The sequence below is a fragment of the Xyrauchen texanus genome, chromosome 23 (genome assembly GCF_025860055.1).
Source record: "Xyrauchen texanus isolate HMW12.3.18 chromosome 23, RBS_HiC_50CHRs, whole genome shotgun sequence".
NCBI classification, from domain to species: Eukaryota; Metazoa; Chordata; class Actinopteri; order Cypriniformes; family Catostomidae; genus Xyrauchen; species Xyrauchen texanus.
This window is the reverse complement of record NC_068298.1, coordinates 26,466,106-26,484,113: the sequence shown is the minus strand read 5'-3', so window position 1 is coordinate 26,484,113 and position 18,008 is coordinate 26,466,106. Positions and strand designations below refer to the sequence as shown.

General features: G+C 40.1%; 1 protein-coding gene across 1 annotated transcript; it reads right to left on the bottom strand.

Moving 5' to 3' along the window:
- Window positions 1–942: 942 nt before the first annotated feature.
- Window positions 943–7,451, bottom strand: pcdh18b (protocadherin 18b). Its single transcript, XM_052155130.1, is given in 5 exon segments — window positions 943–2,056; window positions 2,059–2,279; window positions 3,728–3,888; window positions 4,149–4,237; window positions 4,626–7,451. Coding segments are annotated over 5 exon segments (3,489 nt in total). The 5' UTR covers window positions 7,125–7,451; the 3' UTR covers window positions 943–1,537.
- Window positions 7,452–18,008: the final 10,557 nt, after the last annotated feature.

Below are 18,008 nucleotides of genomic sequence, written 5' to 3'. Positions count from 1 at the left end.
TATTCTTAATCTTAACTCTCGGTTTTCCTCACATAAATGTCAATATAGCTATATAGTATTTTCCCACTCTCAGTTAGTCTAAGTCTTTGTTCCCTCTCAATAATGATTGAACAACTGTTTTTCTAGTCAGTAGGGGGCGCTCATAACGAATGCAGCGTAGATAAGAGTGACTAAAATAGCCTTGATTCTTTCTTTACAAGGCTGCTCTCCAGATCGGTCTGTGAAGAGGAAGAGCACAACTGCATACTCTAATTTTACTGGATATTTCAATGACATAAAAACTAAATGGATTAATGCATACTGTAACACAAATCAAGATTTTTAGAGGAATATTTCAGCTCTGTAGGTCCAAACAATGCAAGTGAATGGTGGCCAGAACTTTGAATCTCCAAAAAAGCACATAAAGGCAGTATAAAAGTAATCCTTAAGACTCCAGTGATCAAATGTGATTGTCTTCTGAAGTGAAATGATAGGTGTGGGTGGGTAAAAGATCAATATTTGTCCTTATTTACTATAAATCTCCAACTTTGGCCAGACCCCACCAGTAGACTGCAATATGCACAAAGAATGTGAATTGGTAGAAAACAAAAGAAAAACATGGTAAAAGTGAAAGTGAAGACTTGTTGTAGAAAAGGACTTAAATATTGATTTGTTTCTCACCTACACATATAATATCACTTCAGAAGACACATATTTAATGATTGGATTTGTATGGATTTCTTTAATGCTGCCTTTGGCCACCATTCACTTGCATTGTATGAACCTACACAGCTGAATTTTCTTTTCTTCTAAAAATCTGTTTGTGTTTTGCAGAAGACAGGAAGTCATACACAACTGGGATGGCACAAGGGTGAGTAAATGATGAGAGTAAATAAATCATTTTAGGGTGAACTATTCCTTTAAAAACAGTCAAAACAGCTTTGTATATGACATATCTGCAGTTCTTTATTTTTTGCCATTTGTTTAAAGTAAAACAGAAATTGACACAAAGATAACACCATAATAAATACCACTCCCAACCACAAAACATGCTTTCAGTAATCTGTCCCACCCCACCAAATAACACATATTCAATAATATTCATGTACTTATATTATGCTCATATATAACAATACCATTGACAAAAGAAAGGAAACAAAAACTTTTTTTCCCATAAATAAGAATATTTACACCAAGTCATGTAGATCTTGATTATTTTTCCAACATGCATATATAAAAATAGAAATCTGATGGCTTTATGTACATTTTTAACTTATGTATATACACTTATATAAATATAAAGACTAAAAATTGTATTTTTAAAATACAAAGATAAATACACTCACATTATGTGTACACTGTGGCCAAAAATCTGAAAATACAAACAGAATTTGGATAATTAGCATTCACAAAACACATTACATCCAGAAATGCAACGTTAATGACAATTGCAGGTCTCTGTGGTTTTCTATTTTAGTTTTCATGTAATTTACTCTTTTTCCCTCATCTTCTCTCTCATATAATTTATTTTTTACTGTACAGAGAGAGAGTTCAGTCTTTAGCTCTGCCTGACGTCTTGAAGGAGTTTGTTGATTTCTGCTACGAGCTCACTGGCGTCCATAATTTCGCTACGACTGTCACATCTCTTTCCATGTAGATGACCCAGCACAGACTCTAACTCATCTTCCTCATGATTCTCTGGGATTTCCTCCATTGCAGGCAGCCATTTTGAGGAGGAAGCTGATGTTGCCATGGGAGCTGGCAGAGGGGCTGGAAGCGGAGCCACCAGTGCCGTCATGTGACTAGCAGGGGCATGACCATGTCCAGGATTTTGGAAATGTGTATTAGCGGCCCAAACGGCGACGCCCTGCTGGTAGGTGGCAGGGTTTGACTTGCCAGGAAGGTGGCCCTTTCTTCTTTCCAGGGATCCCATATCAGCAGCACAGGCCAAAGGCTTTTCAGTTTCATTGGTCTCACTGTAAGTGTCCAACGAAGAGGGGAGGAGCCTCTGGAACACGCTGTGCATTTCAGACAGCAGAGATGTTGTTCCACACAGGTCTTCCCCATCACCTGCCTCCCCTCTCCCTCCTCGTTCTCTTTGCCAAAGGTGGAGAAACTCTTTTTCCTCAATGTTGAATCTCCAGACTGTGGTGCTTCAGGGGTGGCTTTCTTCTGGGGATCCTCTCCGGGGATGTAGAGGTTGCTACGATAATCAGAGGATGCTGGGGAAGGCAGCTGCGGCATCCAGCACTGGTCCGAGTGACCGAGGACACGACACTCTTCGGTACACAGCTTCATTGCTATGGTGGTCAGATAAAGAAAATCATTGAAGGTAGAAGTCAGTTATTTAAGTGTTTTTTTTTTTCTGGCTCACTTGCAAAACTGCACACACCCTTAACTAGTCAAATTAGTCTATAAGAAGCCAATCGACTAAAAACCATTTCAGCTCCATCCAACCCCACTTCGTTTTCTAGAGACTATGCAAAACAAATTAAATATGTCTAAAACGTATAGCCCTCATTGAAGATGTTCAGAATTACTCATTCATGTTGCAGGGACTGTATTAATTTTAAAACCATCATTTATAATACATCTTAATAAATGCCCAAACTGGTGCATTTGTAAAACAGGCACTAATTCAGTCCACTCGCTCTCTCATTCATGACATTAATGATTAAATGTGCTGATTTACAGTACAGAAATCAATGGCCATTCCCAATCACAATCCATTTTCTGGTATAATAAAGATTCCATTTTAGATCTGCATATTTTCTTCATAAAATACAATGGTTCTTCATGTTTTTCTCCAACATACAGTAATTTGAATTAAGAGATAAGAGCACTGGTAATTGTTTTTATCCTTGTTTCTTTTTTTTTTTTACAAGGCTGAGTGGGTGATTTGGTTAGAGGGTCAATGATGTTGACACTTTTTTTTAATTTTTTTTTTTACATCTATTAAATTATTCAAAAATACATTTAAAAATGCTATTCACCAAAACAATTACTTGAATACACCTAGTCTATAATAAGCATTTTTCCACATCTCTTTCTTTCTATGTTAGAGCCAGTTCATTGTCTGTGAAGACTATAGTGTACACCTCTGTATGAAATATTCAATTTTTTGGCAATTTCAAGCATTGTATAGCCTTTATTCCTCAAAATAATGATTGACTGATGAGTTTCTAGAGAAAGCTGTTTCTTTTTTGCCATTTTTGACCTAATATTGACCTTAAGACATGCCAGTCTATTGCATACTGTGGCATCTCACAAAGCTTAATTTAACAAACCAAATAGCTTTCAACTGTGTTCGATATAATGGCAAGTGATTTTCTAGTACCAAATTATCAATTTAGCATATAAGGTGTTGGAGTGTTGGCTGCTGGAAATGGGGCCTGTCCAGATTTGATCAAAAATTACTGTTTTCAAATTGTGGTGATGCTCTTTTTTACATCAGTAATGTCCAGACAATACTTTGTGATCACTTGAATGCCACTTTGGTGAATTAAAGTACCAGTTACCTACCGAAACAGTATATATATATATATATATATATATATAGAGAGAGAGAGAGAGAGAGAGAGAGAGAGAGAGAGAGAGAACTAGACTTTTTTATTTTAAATATATACAATATCCAAATTTTTAACACCTCGGACAACCTTATTTGTCAATGACCCTATAATCTCTTGCAATGCTGTAGACTGAGCAAAATCCTGTGCAAAAGGCCTGGTTTCAAGTTTCTCCGGCTTACCTGGATGCAGTCGGTGATGTCCATCAGGAGTAAATAGTTCACTGAAGCCTTCACCAAGCAGAGGGGACTCCCTACCCATCTCACAGTCACTGTCTCCTGCCTCACTATCCCCTCGTCCACTGTCCTTCAGGCTGAATTTATCCATCTCATTCAAAGCATACCTAGAGACACAGAGACCAGCCAATTAGCTATTATAATAGAAGGAGAATAGGTGATTTCTTACATTCTCTATCTTTGGAATTTGTCAATGAGTTCTTGTACATGTATGAAATAAGTCTCTTAAGCATGATAGATACAATAGATACCATCATCATTTATTTGTTAAAGATTCCAGGGTGTCTGAACACTCACAGACATGAACTTAGAACCCCCTGTTGGACAGTCTATAAAGGTGGTAACAGGCTGAAGTGTGATTGGTTACCTATAGCTCCGGGTGTATTTGTTGCCACGGAAACTGGGTCTGGGTTGGTACTGGCCCTGATGAAGTATGGACAGAAGCTGTGAGACTTGCTATAGCCAAAAAGAAAAGAAACAGGGTGTGGGGGGGAATAAAAAAAAGAAAAAATGGAAATAAAAAATGAATAATGGCAGACCAGACATCAAGCCAACACAAATACACACAAACCATGGGGTGGGTTGGGGTGAATGAGGGAAGATGCTGATGATATGGATGAATACTTATAAATGATGAAACAATCTATGGATATAAAAATAAGCATGCTATAAATAAAAAAATTATTTAAACAGATTTATGGTGCATAAAATGGTCAGGAATAAAGAAGTCATACAAAATTGACATACCAATTATTGATTATTTATGTATGATTATTTAGGATGTACACTTTTAGTACACATAGCACAATAGTGATGCATTAGTTATCTTGAAAATATATTTTACCTCAACAGGTGGCGTGGCATGGGCTAGTTCGAGTGCAAAGTTCTCCGGCACATGATTGGATGAGATGGTGACCAGGCTGTTCAGTGATTGGCGGCTGTGGTGGCTCTGGCGGCTCTCTGGAACAGGTGAGGCTGAAGGGGAGCGAGGATGAGCCCTCACAGGAAGGGTCCCGTTAACTGTAGGGACCAATGTAATGTCACCCTTGTGGATCTGCCGGGCAGGTTTTTTGGGGTGGTTTTGGTAGGTGGACTCAGCAACTCTGCAGTTGTAAGAATGTCTTGGGTCTTTCTGCTCTCTTGAGCACCGGGTGGCGAACATCACCATCACAATGAGAAGCACACCACAGATTGCACCAAGGGAGATGATGATGATCATGGAGACATCTAGAGTGGACTGGTTGTTTATGTCAGAAGGGTTTAGGGAGTAGCTCTCTGGATAGTCCCTCAGGCTAATATGGAGAATGGCCTTTGTTGAAAGCCGTGTAGAAGCCCCTCTATCTTGCACCAGTACTGCAAGATCAAATCCCTCACGGCCTGAGGCCTCAACACTTCCATTGGTGTGTAACTCACATCTCCGTGGGTCAATGATGAAAAGTCCATCATCATTACCACCAATGATGGAGCAAGTCAGCTCACTGTTGGCCCCAGCATCACGATCCATCACCTTAATAATTGTTATCAGATGACCAGATTCGGCATGCCTCCATAATGGCACCTCCGCAGTGTGGTTGCTCAGCAATGGAGAAACAATGATGGGCGGGTTGTCATTTTCATCTAATATGGTGAGCAGAATGGTGGTATTGCTGCTCAAAGGAACTGGGTCCCCACCATCTTGTGCCAGCACGGTAAATGAGAGTTGGTCCACTTCTTCTCGATCAAAGCTCCGAAGTGCATACACAGCCCCGTTGGATGGGTCAATGGTCACATAGGTTGAAATAGAGCTCCCTTGGACCTGGCTATCCACAATAGAGTAGGTCACCTGTCCATTAGAGCCCAAATCTGGATCTGTGGCCACCACTGAGGTCAGGTATGCTCCAGGTGAATTGTTTTCTGACTTGAAGATCTCATACCGGCTCTTTTCAAAGCGTGGAGGGTTGTCATTTTCGTCCTGCACCTGCACCGTGAAGTGTTTGATGGTGGATAGACTCGGTGAGCCACGGTCTTCAGCAATCACTGTCAAGCTATACTCAGAGCGCTTTTCACGGTCAAGAGACACATTAGTAAGAATCATGTAGTTGTTCTCATAGGTCTTCTGCAAGCGAAAATGCCCATGGCCATGGAGACGACACACAACCTCTCCATTTAGACCTGAGTCGCTGTCATCCACACGCACTAATGCGATAAAAGTATCAACAGGGGATGCCTCGGAGATGTAGGCCACCTCCTCTTTGCCCTGGGTCATAAGGTTGATGTTAATGTTTGGCTTGTTGTCATTGACATCAACCAATTTGATGATTATCTTACAGTGGCCTGGAATGGAATTTGGACCCATATCCTGAGCCTGGACATCTATCTCATATGAGGAAGTGGTCTCATAGTCCACTTTCTTAATCAGAGTGATGTGGCCATTTTCTGGGTTAATTTTAAACGTCTCCAGGATATTTGGTGGTACATGACTACTGAAAGCGTACACTATTTTGCCGTTATTGCCTTCATCTGGGTCTGTGGCGTTCAGGTCCACCAGCAGCGTCCCCAGTACTGAATTTTCCAGTAGATTGACCACATAAGCCTGCTTGTCAAACGCTGGGCTATTATCGTTGGAATCTGATATGCTGATTTTAAGTAGAGTTGAGCCAGATTTCTGCGGCACACCAGAGTCTGAGGCTGTGAGCTGCAGCTGGTGGTTGGACTGTGTCTCCCTATCCAGTTCCCTCATCACAACAAGGTCCGCGTACCGCGCGCCATCGGTGCGCGTCCTGATATCGATTTTGAAAAAGTTATTCCGTGTGAGCGAGTACGTGTGTAGCGCGTTTTCCCCGACGTCTGGGTCCACAGCGCCATCCAAAGGGAAGCGCGTGCCCACCGATGCGCTTTCGGAGATCTCTATGGGGATGATGGCTCGTGAGAACTGAGGCACATTGTCATTGATGTCAAGAACTTCCACTTGAATATGAAACAGCTGGAGGTATTCCGTGGGTAGAGTGATCACGTCGAACTCGATAGTGCAGTTTAAATTTTTCTCGCAGAGTTTCTCCCGGTCGATTTTGGTCGCGATGCTGATCTCGCCGTCCTCCTCGCGCACTGAAAGTAGCGGGGTGCTGCCCCTCTGCATTGCGCGGAACCGCGGGGACACGGAGCTCGGGAGTTTGGATAGTGTGCCGGCTACGTCCTCTTTCAGTCTGGCGATCACCATGCCAACTCTCTGTTCCTCAAAAACTTTGTATTTTAAAGTCTTACACGAAACATTGTGCGTCACGGCCGCCAACAGTATGAGTTTCAGTAGCGTCTTGCAAAACAGAATATTCCTTTCGGGTTTAGTTGTTCCCATCTTTGAAGCCATACGAAACTTATTCCACACGGAGAGAAAACTGGCTGGTGAAATGTTCAGTTAAAAATAAAGCATGTTAATTCCTCGTAGTTGTGCATAGATTTCAAGCAAAACGCATATAGAGGCGAGGAACCAGCACTCCCCCTCCCTCTCAGTGCCTCGGAAAAAGCATTAGGACTGCGATTCTGTATTGCACCCGTAGACTGATCTGCTACTCATCTACTTTCCTTCTCTTCGTGTGACTGTGTGTGAGTTATTGCATGCATGTGCGGTAGGCGCAGCTCCTTGTGTGAGTGTGAGTGTGTGTGTGTGTGCGCGCGCTGTATGTCTGACTCTGAGAACAGAGAATGGTTCCTTGCAGCCAACCTCAGACTGTGGCCCCCACCCTCTCCAAGCTCCAGCCTCCCCTCCTCGCACCAAGGCTGTACATCCCAGAAAGAGAAAAGAAAAGGAAAGAAAAGAAAAGGCGACATAATTCAGAAAAGAAAGAGCAGTGATTGAGGTGGAGCTTGCAAGCAGAAATCATGAGGAGGGCAACATTTTAGAAGTGTGCCATAACAATAGAAAAAAAGACATTTATTCAAGACCAAGTTTCTTGTGTCACCCTGGCACACTTTTGGTTACTTCCATCACCATTTCACTTTATACTTTTTTCAGAACTTTCAACTTTTTAGAATTTAATGTACCAACATAAGAGAGCATATTGTAATAATCGAACTAATTATAACCCTGAGTAAGAAATAAAATAGCGAAATGTTTATGAAATCATTATTTTAATACTGCAGAAGGCATACTAAAACAACCAAAACAAATGAAGACTTTATAGTGAGTTGGACTTGGGAGTTTGTTTGTACCTTTTTTTAATTTGACTCATCTTGCAATAATCATAACATTTGTTTTTGAATGTGGGAACATAAAGTGATCACTGGTGAATAAGAGTTGGATTAAGGAGATTAGTTACATTAATGTATACATTGAACTTTATTATTGAAAGTCTAAAAATACAACTAGTGTTTTGAAAGTAAGGGGTAAATTGGAGGGTATCTGATCACACATCAACGCACTTTTGTGTCTCATTTGAGGAGTCTGCGTGTGACAAAAGGTTCCCCCAACCTCCGTTAACCCGCAGTCAATGTGATTTCTCATAGAGGTCACACTCAGCCCCCATCTTTAATTCTGCCACATTAGCATCCGTATGCTCGCTCACCCCCACACAAAAAGCAAATATGAGCTTCTGGAAGTTTCACAGCCATCTGGTTCAAACATCCAAAAAGCCCAAGCTAGTAATTACATCAGTCAGTCTTGTGAGATACACCTCCATTTTTGGCACACAGTGAGAATTGGTGCAATTTAGACGGCATGTTTTTATTTGATAATCCCATTCAGACATTTTTTAGGCATCTGAATGCATTTTACGCATGTTTGCCTCCCTGCCTGGAAATGCAGCCTTAGCTTAGAGAAGCAATTTTTTAATGACTAAAACTACAAGAAGTTCAGAAAACATTTCACTTGACACACATATTTGTGTTCTGATAAACAGTAAGTGTGTTTGGATGGAGCTGTACTGTGAGAATGCATTGAAATGTGACCTGTGTCTGTCCATCTGTCATGGGCCATCTAAAGCTGTGCTCTTCAGACCTGCAACACAGCAGTGATCCGGCACTCTGAACACAGCTAGCTCATCTGAAACTGCCCAAACAGGGCCAACTTCAGAATTTTTAAACAAAAACAGAGCAATATATAATGTTTTCAGTTTTTATTTCATTATGCAGTTGAGAATGTGTCATCATTATACAAAGGATATGTAATTTAACGATTGGAACATCCAGAATTGGAGGACAAATTAGGTAGTTGTGTGAATGTGTTTAGTTAATTCTTTTTATTATAATTTTTTTATTATTTATATAAAAAAAGAGGTAATAAACCTTCAGAAAATGGTATTTTTCCAGCTTAGGCATCAAATATAAATGTTAAACCTTTTAAGCACACGTTACCAGGCACGATCATATTTTTTATCAAGAAAATTCCCGTTGGATCATAATTTGTTTTTTTCTTGTAAGACCTTTGATATTAGGGACAAAATCGTATTCTTCATCATTTATTTTTTTTTATTGTTTTCGTGTAAAAATATCTAAAAATCCTTAAAACCAGATCAGTTTGATTTATCTTGTTTTAGAAACAACACTGCATAAGACATTTGGGTTTTTCAGAGAATGTATTTTTAACATGTGTATTTTCTCTTACTGTACTGACAGTTTTTGTTGTCAAAACAAGTAAAAAAAATCTACCAGTGCTGAAGAAGTAATCCAAAGTATATACAATATGTTACTGATGTTGAGTAATCAAATGGAAAACCTTACAAATTAAATTTTACAGCATGTGTTCTGTAATCTGTAGTGAAATACATTTCAAATTAACTGTGAGAGAGAGAGAGAGAGAGAGAGAGAGAGAGAGAGATAGTCTTCCTTAAAATCTAATGACATTACTACTTGCTAATTACATTTCATGCTCTAAGAAGTTCAAGATGCAAGTGCGTTTTAAACAAGTGTGTGGTTTTATTCATATGCCACATAAGAGAAAGACACAGCATGTGCCCAAGCAGATGCGCATGTGAACCTTGTGATGGTAATCATATATGCTGTTTACATTCTATAGCCTATGCAAACTGCTTGAAATAAATTGCCTCGAGCAAGACAGTGGACTGCAGAAGACTCTGAATAGGATGCTTCAGCCAAACCTCCATGCCAAATAAGTGCAATATTGCACATATTTTATGCTATTGTTGGTGTTGTTGTTTTAACAGTTTTAAAAGTTACTTTGTGTAACTTGTAAAATGGCCAAACATAAGACTGGAGTTATGTCACAATCAAGTAAATAGTTTTACAATACTAGCTCAATTAAGAATACATGGCCTTCAGTATAGCCGGGTGTTGAAATCTGATGCCGTCATATGTTCTCATCAGATGGCTTTTCCTTCTTTTTATTTTTCTTCTTTTTTTTTTGGATAGGCGGATTTGCGCTGCATTTTCAATCTGTGGTCGTAAAGTCACCCTGGGCTGGAAGAGAGGGAGGGGGTGTGGGGGAATTAACTTTGTCATTGAAATGAAAAGGGATCACCCACACAATGGAGCATGGCAGGTGGGATGTTGCAATTCACATTGGGGCCGTGGAAACCGTCGGGGAAGCGGTGTGCATCCCTCCCAAAATAATGCAAGGAGGGAGGAGGGAATCATGGCGGAATTCCCCGGTGCCGCGGGTCGAGAGGGCACCGTGGGTGTTTGTAAAGGCACGCGAGCATCTGCCGCCTGTGTGGCAACTCATCCCCTCCTCCTTAGATCTCATCCATTTTTTCTTTGGTCTCAAATGGCCCCTCCCTTTGCCTCACTACTGGATGGCTTTCTCTGCCTCTCGGCTCGTGACAAGAGGCAATCAGGTCACATATGCATTCAGCATGCGTCCATCATGTAACCTGAATTATTTTGCACAGGTCTTAAATTTGGGAGTTGTGCCAAAAGAACCATTTAGGATGTACATGTGTGCAACAGCGAAAAATTGCATGCATTTGTTTAGCTATAATTTTCTTATCAATAATATACCCTACTCTGGAGAAATGTACTTCTTCTACATGAGTCATGGGGGAAAATCTGTTCTCGCACAACCTCTCTTGGCTGAGGTTGTTCTTTCATTTTAATTTTTTTTGGTGTGTAAATGAGCAAAAGTGTTGTTAAATTTTAAACTATTAGCAACTTGAGGCAAAAAAGTTGGTTTTCTGCACTATGATGTATGCCATTTCCTGCCATAATCATGGAAAAGAGCGCTGTCAGCATCTCGTTGTCAGTGAATCCTGACTGGTGTAGTCAGCTCATCAGAGACATGTCGGCAATAATCTGCTCTTATAATTGATATGCTTGTCAGCCTACATCAGATATTGCATCTTTAACTGCTTACATGTGCAGTATGTCTATTATTCACTTTCCTTGTGTTCCTCTTTCTCTCAGAAGTATTGGGTGTAATCTGATTACAAAGTAATTAGTATATCTAATATGATAAATATTTTGACAAAAAGTAGTGCAACACATTACATTTTGAGTTACTTTTAAATAACTTTTAAATACAGTTATTTTTATTAATTTTAAGTACATTGCTTGGGTTGCACATACTTATAAAATAATATTATTTATCTATAATATATTTTAAATATGAATTATCTTTATTTGTACATTTGTTTGCATTTCTGTGACAGTGAGTGACCCCTAAAGACCCATCTGTACTTTGTTTTTGTGTGTTCCGTATCGGCTTGCACTTGGTCGACCACATTGCCTTTGTGAGTATACTCATCTGACCTTGAGCGAATTATGGATGATTTTGACGCATGGTCTTCTTGACGCATGGTCTTCACTTCAATTTCTTTTATATGATCTCTTAGTACAGTCAATAGAAGGTGCATGCATCAGCGACGCACACAGATGTGGGCTGTGTGGGTGGGTCACTTGCTTTTTTAAATAATGATGAGTTGTGTAATCTGATTACAATTTTTAGAGAAGTAATTTGTAATTATTATATTTTTTACTTTTTGAGTAACTTGCTCAACACTGCTTATCTTGCATTTTGTACTCACAGTTATTCAACTTGCTTGAATTGATTTCAAATGAAATGTTTACCTGGCACATACCATTTCCTACTATTTAGCCCATGGGTCACTATAACAGTGTAAAGAGTCCTATAAAGTTGCATTGTTACACTATGCACACAGCACACTGTAGGTCTCTAAATGCTTACAGTCAACTTTAAAGTAATTTCAAGACTTGTTCTGTAATTGTTATATGAAAAAACAAAACTATTAATCAAGGGTCACCACATGGGCACAAGACCAAAAGACACAGAGATACAATGTTTAGGCATGGTGAAACCAGCCATTGATGTCAGTCTCTGCTAACATTCTCAAGTCTTAACATTAAGACAAAGAGCATGGCTGATATGTTCTTTGATTTTTGTCCTAAAATGATAAAAGCAAGTTTGCGCCCACACAACAGTGTATAAAAGCCTGATTCCCGACCGTCTGGCAGCTGTTGGTTTGTTACCTGATAGCTTGTTTTTGTAGCCGAGTGATACATTGCTTCAGTCTGGATGCCCCAAACCTGCGCCTATCTGATGTCGGCCCTTTACCGGGCACTGCATTCATAAAAAGCTGTTCTTTTTCTCTTCATCTCTATCATTTCTGTTTTCATTTTAAAATTATCAACACACTAGCACAAGTCTCTTTTTTGATATTCATGGATGGGTTACCTTGAACTGGTTATCATATTTCAAGAAGAGAGCAAAGCATTCATTTTATTTCTTTTTTCTCTCTTTCAGCTGATTAAAGAGCTGTGTATTGACAGATGGAACCTCCTTGCTCCATGTTTTTTCTTCAACATGGAGGAACAACTTTTTTTTTCTGAGGACGACTCCACAAAACATGACAGAGATGGGGAAAAAACAACTGATTGTTCATTCTTCTTGACACACTTCTTTTCTCAGAGCAGACAAAGGCATGCACACTTCTTGTGGCATTGGAGACTTTACTGCGTGTGGGGGCTCAAAGGTGACATATTTCAGAAGGGGGTTCACTCAGTATGAAATAGATTTTTTTCTCCCTCCTTCCCTCTGTGTGGCTTTGCTCAGTCTGTTCGCATCGGCAGATGTGTGGGGGTCTTTTTGGGGGGAGCCTGGGACGGCACTATGCCACGTGTTCACAATGTCAGCCTGATTTCAGTGGAAACTCTCTCCAGTTTCTTTCTCACACTCCCTTCATGTTATTTTTTAATTTTTAGCAGCTCTGGGCAGCAGACCTGTAACACCAGATTACACTTTGTATCACATCAACATCTTTGCACTGCAGATTTAAATGGGATTAAAAGGGAAAGAAAATATTATTTCATATGCTCTAAATAAGTCGGATGTTTCTTTAAAATAAAAATACCCTTGTATACTGTATTTAAAAGATGAACGAGAAACATACATTGCTAAAGAGCAGTTGTAATTTTAATCTCATATGAAATACAATAAGAAAAGCAAGAAATAAATTGTTGTATCCAAAAATAAAACCTTGCATTTAAGAATACATAAGAGTTGCTTTGTTATAGATTATGACAGTTTCCATTTTAAAAGTTCTTTATGTTAAAACAATCCTGTCAGAACCCCTTCTGAGTTAAGCCTGGTAACTCTACCTCCTCTTCTAATGGGATGAATTAAAATTCCAGGCACACTCATACACCTATAAAAACAGGGAGTGTGTTTATCTTCCTGGTTCCAATGGAGAGTAAAGAGGATAATTTTATAGCTAGGGGAAGCGATTGTCTCCCCATTCTGTCTAATTTAAACACATTTTTGGCTATGGGTCATCTGAAGAGTGCATATGTGCAGATCTCAGCGCACCTTACCCCTTGCACTCATCTGTCTGCCCATTCACAATAGCTATCATTTAATCTATCCATGCATCCACTATGTGGATTTAAAAGGAAATCAGCCTCTGTTGCTTCAAGGCTCAAACATCCCGGAAAATATGTGTAATCGAATTCTATAGAGATCCTGCTGTTAACTTTCCACTGAGTCTAACCAAGTTTTTTGAAGGCATTGGAGGGAATGGTAGAAAAATACTCTCTCTCCTTTATATATCTATCCAAAAGCTTTCCTGCTTTGTCACTCAAAATAAGATTGTCTTGCACTGAATAGCCAAAACTCCCCCTTCCACGACAAAATAGTATTATATCTGTATTTCATTCGGATCAATTCTCTGAGGCCATTAGACGACATTTGGCGCTTCAGCATTGCCTCAGCACTTTTAATATTCCCTTACAACTCCCCGAGTTCTCGTGCTTTGGATTTTTTGATGAATGAGGCATACAGTATTATACGACCCCTAAAAACCACCTTAAATGCCTCCCAAGCCATGCCCACAGAGGATACTGAGGACCAGTTGGTCTCCATATAGACATTGATTTCAGCCTTTAGCATTTGTTAGAATTCAGGATTTAGCAAAAGGGATACATTAAAGTGCCAGCTATATGTTCCCTGTCAAAAAGCTCAATTTTGAAACTGCGCTGATATAGCGATTTGGAGACAACTTTAGGTGTGAGCAGCTGTGAATATGTGTGCAACACGTCAATGAAATTGACCAGAATTTAAAGCCTCTGCTGGTGACATTTTGGATGCACCTGGAGCAGGGCTATAAATAGATGCATCACAGGTGCATCGTCAGATCTTTTGTCTTCATATCGTTCTGTGTGTGTTGTGCTTTTTGACTGTCAGACCTTTCTACTTTCCTCTGTTAGGAGTTAGAATTGCGGAATCGACGACTTGCCTTGGGCGATTCCGTACAGGAGGGACCTTCTGTCCCAGGTGCAGGGGACAATATTTCATCCCCGGCCTGAGCTGTGGAACCTTCATGTTTGGCCCCTGAAGGGTACCAACTGAGGGACTCTGGGTTTTCACCTGAAGTTATCGAGACCATTCTAAGTGCTAGGGCTCCCTCTACTTGAAGAATTTATGACAATATGTGTCTTTGAAAGATGGTGCAGTGCACATAATAAAGATCCAGTTAACTGCCAGATTGCTTCAGTTCTAGACTTTCTGCAGGAAAAATTGTCAGCAGGCACATACCCCACCACTCTCATGGTTTATGTGGCCACTCTATCAGCTTGCCACGCCTTGATTGATGGGGTGCCGTTGGGGAGACATCTTCTGCTCGCTCGGTTCGTTCATGGAGCCATGTGACCTCCTGCTAGGACCAGGATCCCTTCATGGAACTTAGCAATAGTCCTTGAGGGTCTGGTTGAGACCCCCTTCGAACCTCTAGAGTCAGCGTCTGATAAACGTCTTACTCTCAAGATGGTTTTCTTATGGCAATTACTTCTCTAAAAAGAATTGGGGATCTACAGGCTCTGTCTTGCCAGCCTGCTTAGATTTTGTCCCAGGAATGGCTAAAGCAATTTTGTACCCTCATCCTGACTACCTGCCTAAGGTTCCTTTCTCGACTGTACATCCGGTCACTCTCGAAACCTTCTGCTCCCCGCCGTTTACAATGCCGCATCTCGGTCCGCTTTTATCAGTGAACCGGGGTTACACTCAAGTAACCCGAGATGATTTCTTTATCTCCATATGTGGCAACACCTTTAAACTCACCAGGGCATGATCTGAGACTAAAATGTTGAGAGGGAAATGAAATGAGGGATACAAAAAACAAATCTATTCTAGAATAAATCTTATGGACTGATAAAAAAAAGTCAAAAGTCTCAAAATATCTGTAAGACCAAGATTTTTACACATCCTGTGAAATGTCACTGTTGCTCTAGGGGGCTTACACACTTTTGCTTCACTATAATCAAGGACAGAGTCCATCAAAAGATTCAAGTCTCCTCCCAATATTATATCATGAGGGGTGCCAACAGCTTGCAATATCCCTTCAAGATCAATAAAAAAAGCCCTGATCTTCATCATTAGGTGCATAAATATTTGCCAAAATCAACCTTTGCCCCTGAATTTCTGCTTAAACAATAATGACTCTAATCTGTTAGAGACATTTGAATTGTAAATTTTGAATTGTAGATGCTTACTTATCAATGACTTACTATAATGACTCCCCTGCTCTTATCTTGGCCAGCACTAAAGAAAACATGTCTTCCCAAATTGTTCAGCTTGCTGCGGGGAAAGATGCATTTCTTGAAGTAACACTATATCATATTTCTTAAGTTTATGGGCACCCCATAAAAAGAAGGAAGGTTATTATTTTACCTTCCTTATTTTTATGGGGTGCCCCAACTCATTCACATTCCACGTGGAGAGAGACAATCTGCTCATATTAACATTTGACGTTTTGGCATATTAGAAAAATAGATTGTGTGTCAAAAATTAAATTATAACGACCACATTCCAACATTAGTGCAACAAACAAATCCCGAACTTGCCCCCAAACAAAAAACAAAAAAACATTAACCCAACACACGACATCGCCAACTGGCATCTATCTCTCTTAACTCAAACAGTCCATGCACACCTACGAGAGCCCCTGTGACAACTTTGCTATTGGATTGCTCAAATCCAGTGTTTCTATACAAATTTTGTGAGACAGAATTACACAACAGAATATAATCTATATAACAAACGCAGATTCATCCACATAACTGTCTCGAAGGTGTGTTCCTCTCCAAAACAAGCTTCAGCCACTAGAGGTACCTGCACAAAAAGAAACAAAAAAGTTACTCAGCTTCCTCAGACAGTCAAGTGAATGTTCAGCGAGTCAGACCCACTCGGCTGTTAGGAGTGTAACATCTGACCTAATCACTCCTGCAAGAAATATTACTCAAAACCAACTCCATTCTATAGGAGGCATAAGCACAAAGAACATGCAGATTCGTCCACAAACTGTTCCGAAATAGTGTTATTCCACAAAACAATCTCCAGCCGTTAGGCGGAACCAGCACAAAAAGAAACAAAAAAGGTGCCCAGCTTCCTCGGACAGTCAAGTGAATGTTCACAGCAAATTAGGAGTGTCTGACATAGTAACCCAAATGATACTGGACATATTAAAAGCCCCCCCAAAAAATCTAAGAACCTCATTTTATTTATGATTACATTTGCCTTCTCACTCAAGTTTCCCATAACACATGTGCAAACAGCCAAAGGGATACATAAATAATTAAAATCAATCCCTTTTTGCTACTCAAGCCCTTAAAGGGTAACTAAACCCTAAACCAACTTTTTTTAGTTAATGATCTGTAAGAATGGGGCTTTATTAGTACTGGTCATTGATTCAAGTAATTTTTTTGACATTTGTGTATAAAGTGTTTTAATTCTACAATATATGGTGTAAAAACGTCTGAGTGCTGCCCTCTTCAGGTTGAACAGTGGCTACTGCAGTTGAATTTTCCTATTGGCTTTTGCGGTACTTCGTGACGTAAGCGGTGACAGCTGACATAAGCAGGTTCCAGCTCACCACGCCCTTGGTATGAGCTACCACGCCCATGGCAGTATAAAAACCATCTCGTTTCGTCAAAACCACTGTAGCGAGTCAGGAGTTGGAATTGCGAGTATTGAAAACGATCAGGATAGAGTATTTTAGCATCTATTTAGCATAGCATTTATATAGTTATTTAGATTATTTTGTGTAGCCTAGGTAGTTAATTAGCATATTTGTTAGTGTAGTATTGTTAGAAGCATAGTTAGTTAGTAGCATAGTATTGCGTCAGTTAGGATAGCTTCAAGTTAGCGTAGATTATCTCTATTTAGTACAGTGGTCAGGATGGTACGTAGGTGTAGTGTTGCTGGTTGCAACAGCACTGCTGGACTGTATTGCTTTCCATATAGACTTGGAAATTAGGAGCCAGGGGTTGCACGTCCTTGTTCTGGAAGACCGCGAGTTCCCACCTAGAGCTGTAGGAGTGTGCAAACTGCATTTTACACGGGATTGCTTCTCCAACGCAATGGAGGTGGAAATGGGCTTCTCCAAACAGCTTGCGCTGAAAAGCGACGCAGTGCCAAATGCTGCTCCTCCTGCATGGACTCCACCACCTCAGCGGCGTCTTGAGGTGAGTGATCATATGTATTTGAATCACAATTTATGGTTAGGCTAAAGTTAATCCTCTGGGGTCGACAAACGCGCGTTCGCGTTGCGGGAGTGTTAAACGTATTGCACCCTTATACATTGTATTACGGTATTGACTACCTGTATAGTTTTATTTGGAGGTATACGGTTTTGTACATGACGTTACGCTTTACGTCACATTCTTCTAAGTTGAGAGAACAGCTAACTGATGTTATGTTCAAGTGAAGCTTGCTAAATAAAAATCATGGGGTCTGCCCACTTTTCGAGCATTTTTCAAATATTGCTAGTGGGTGGAGTCAGACTCTGAGCAGGGG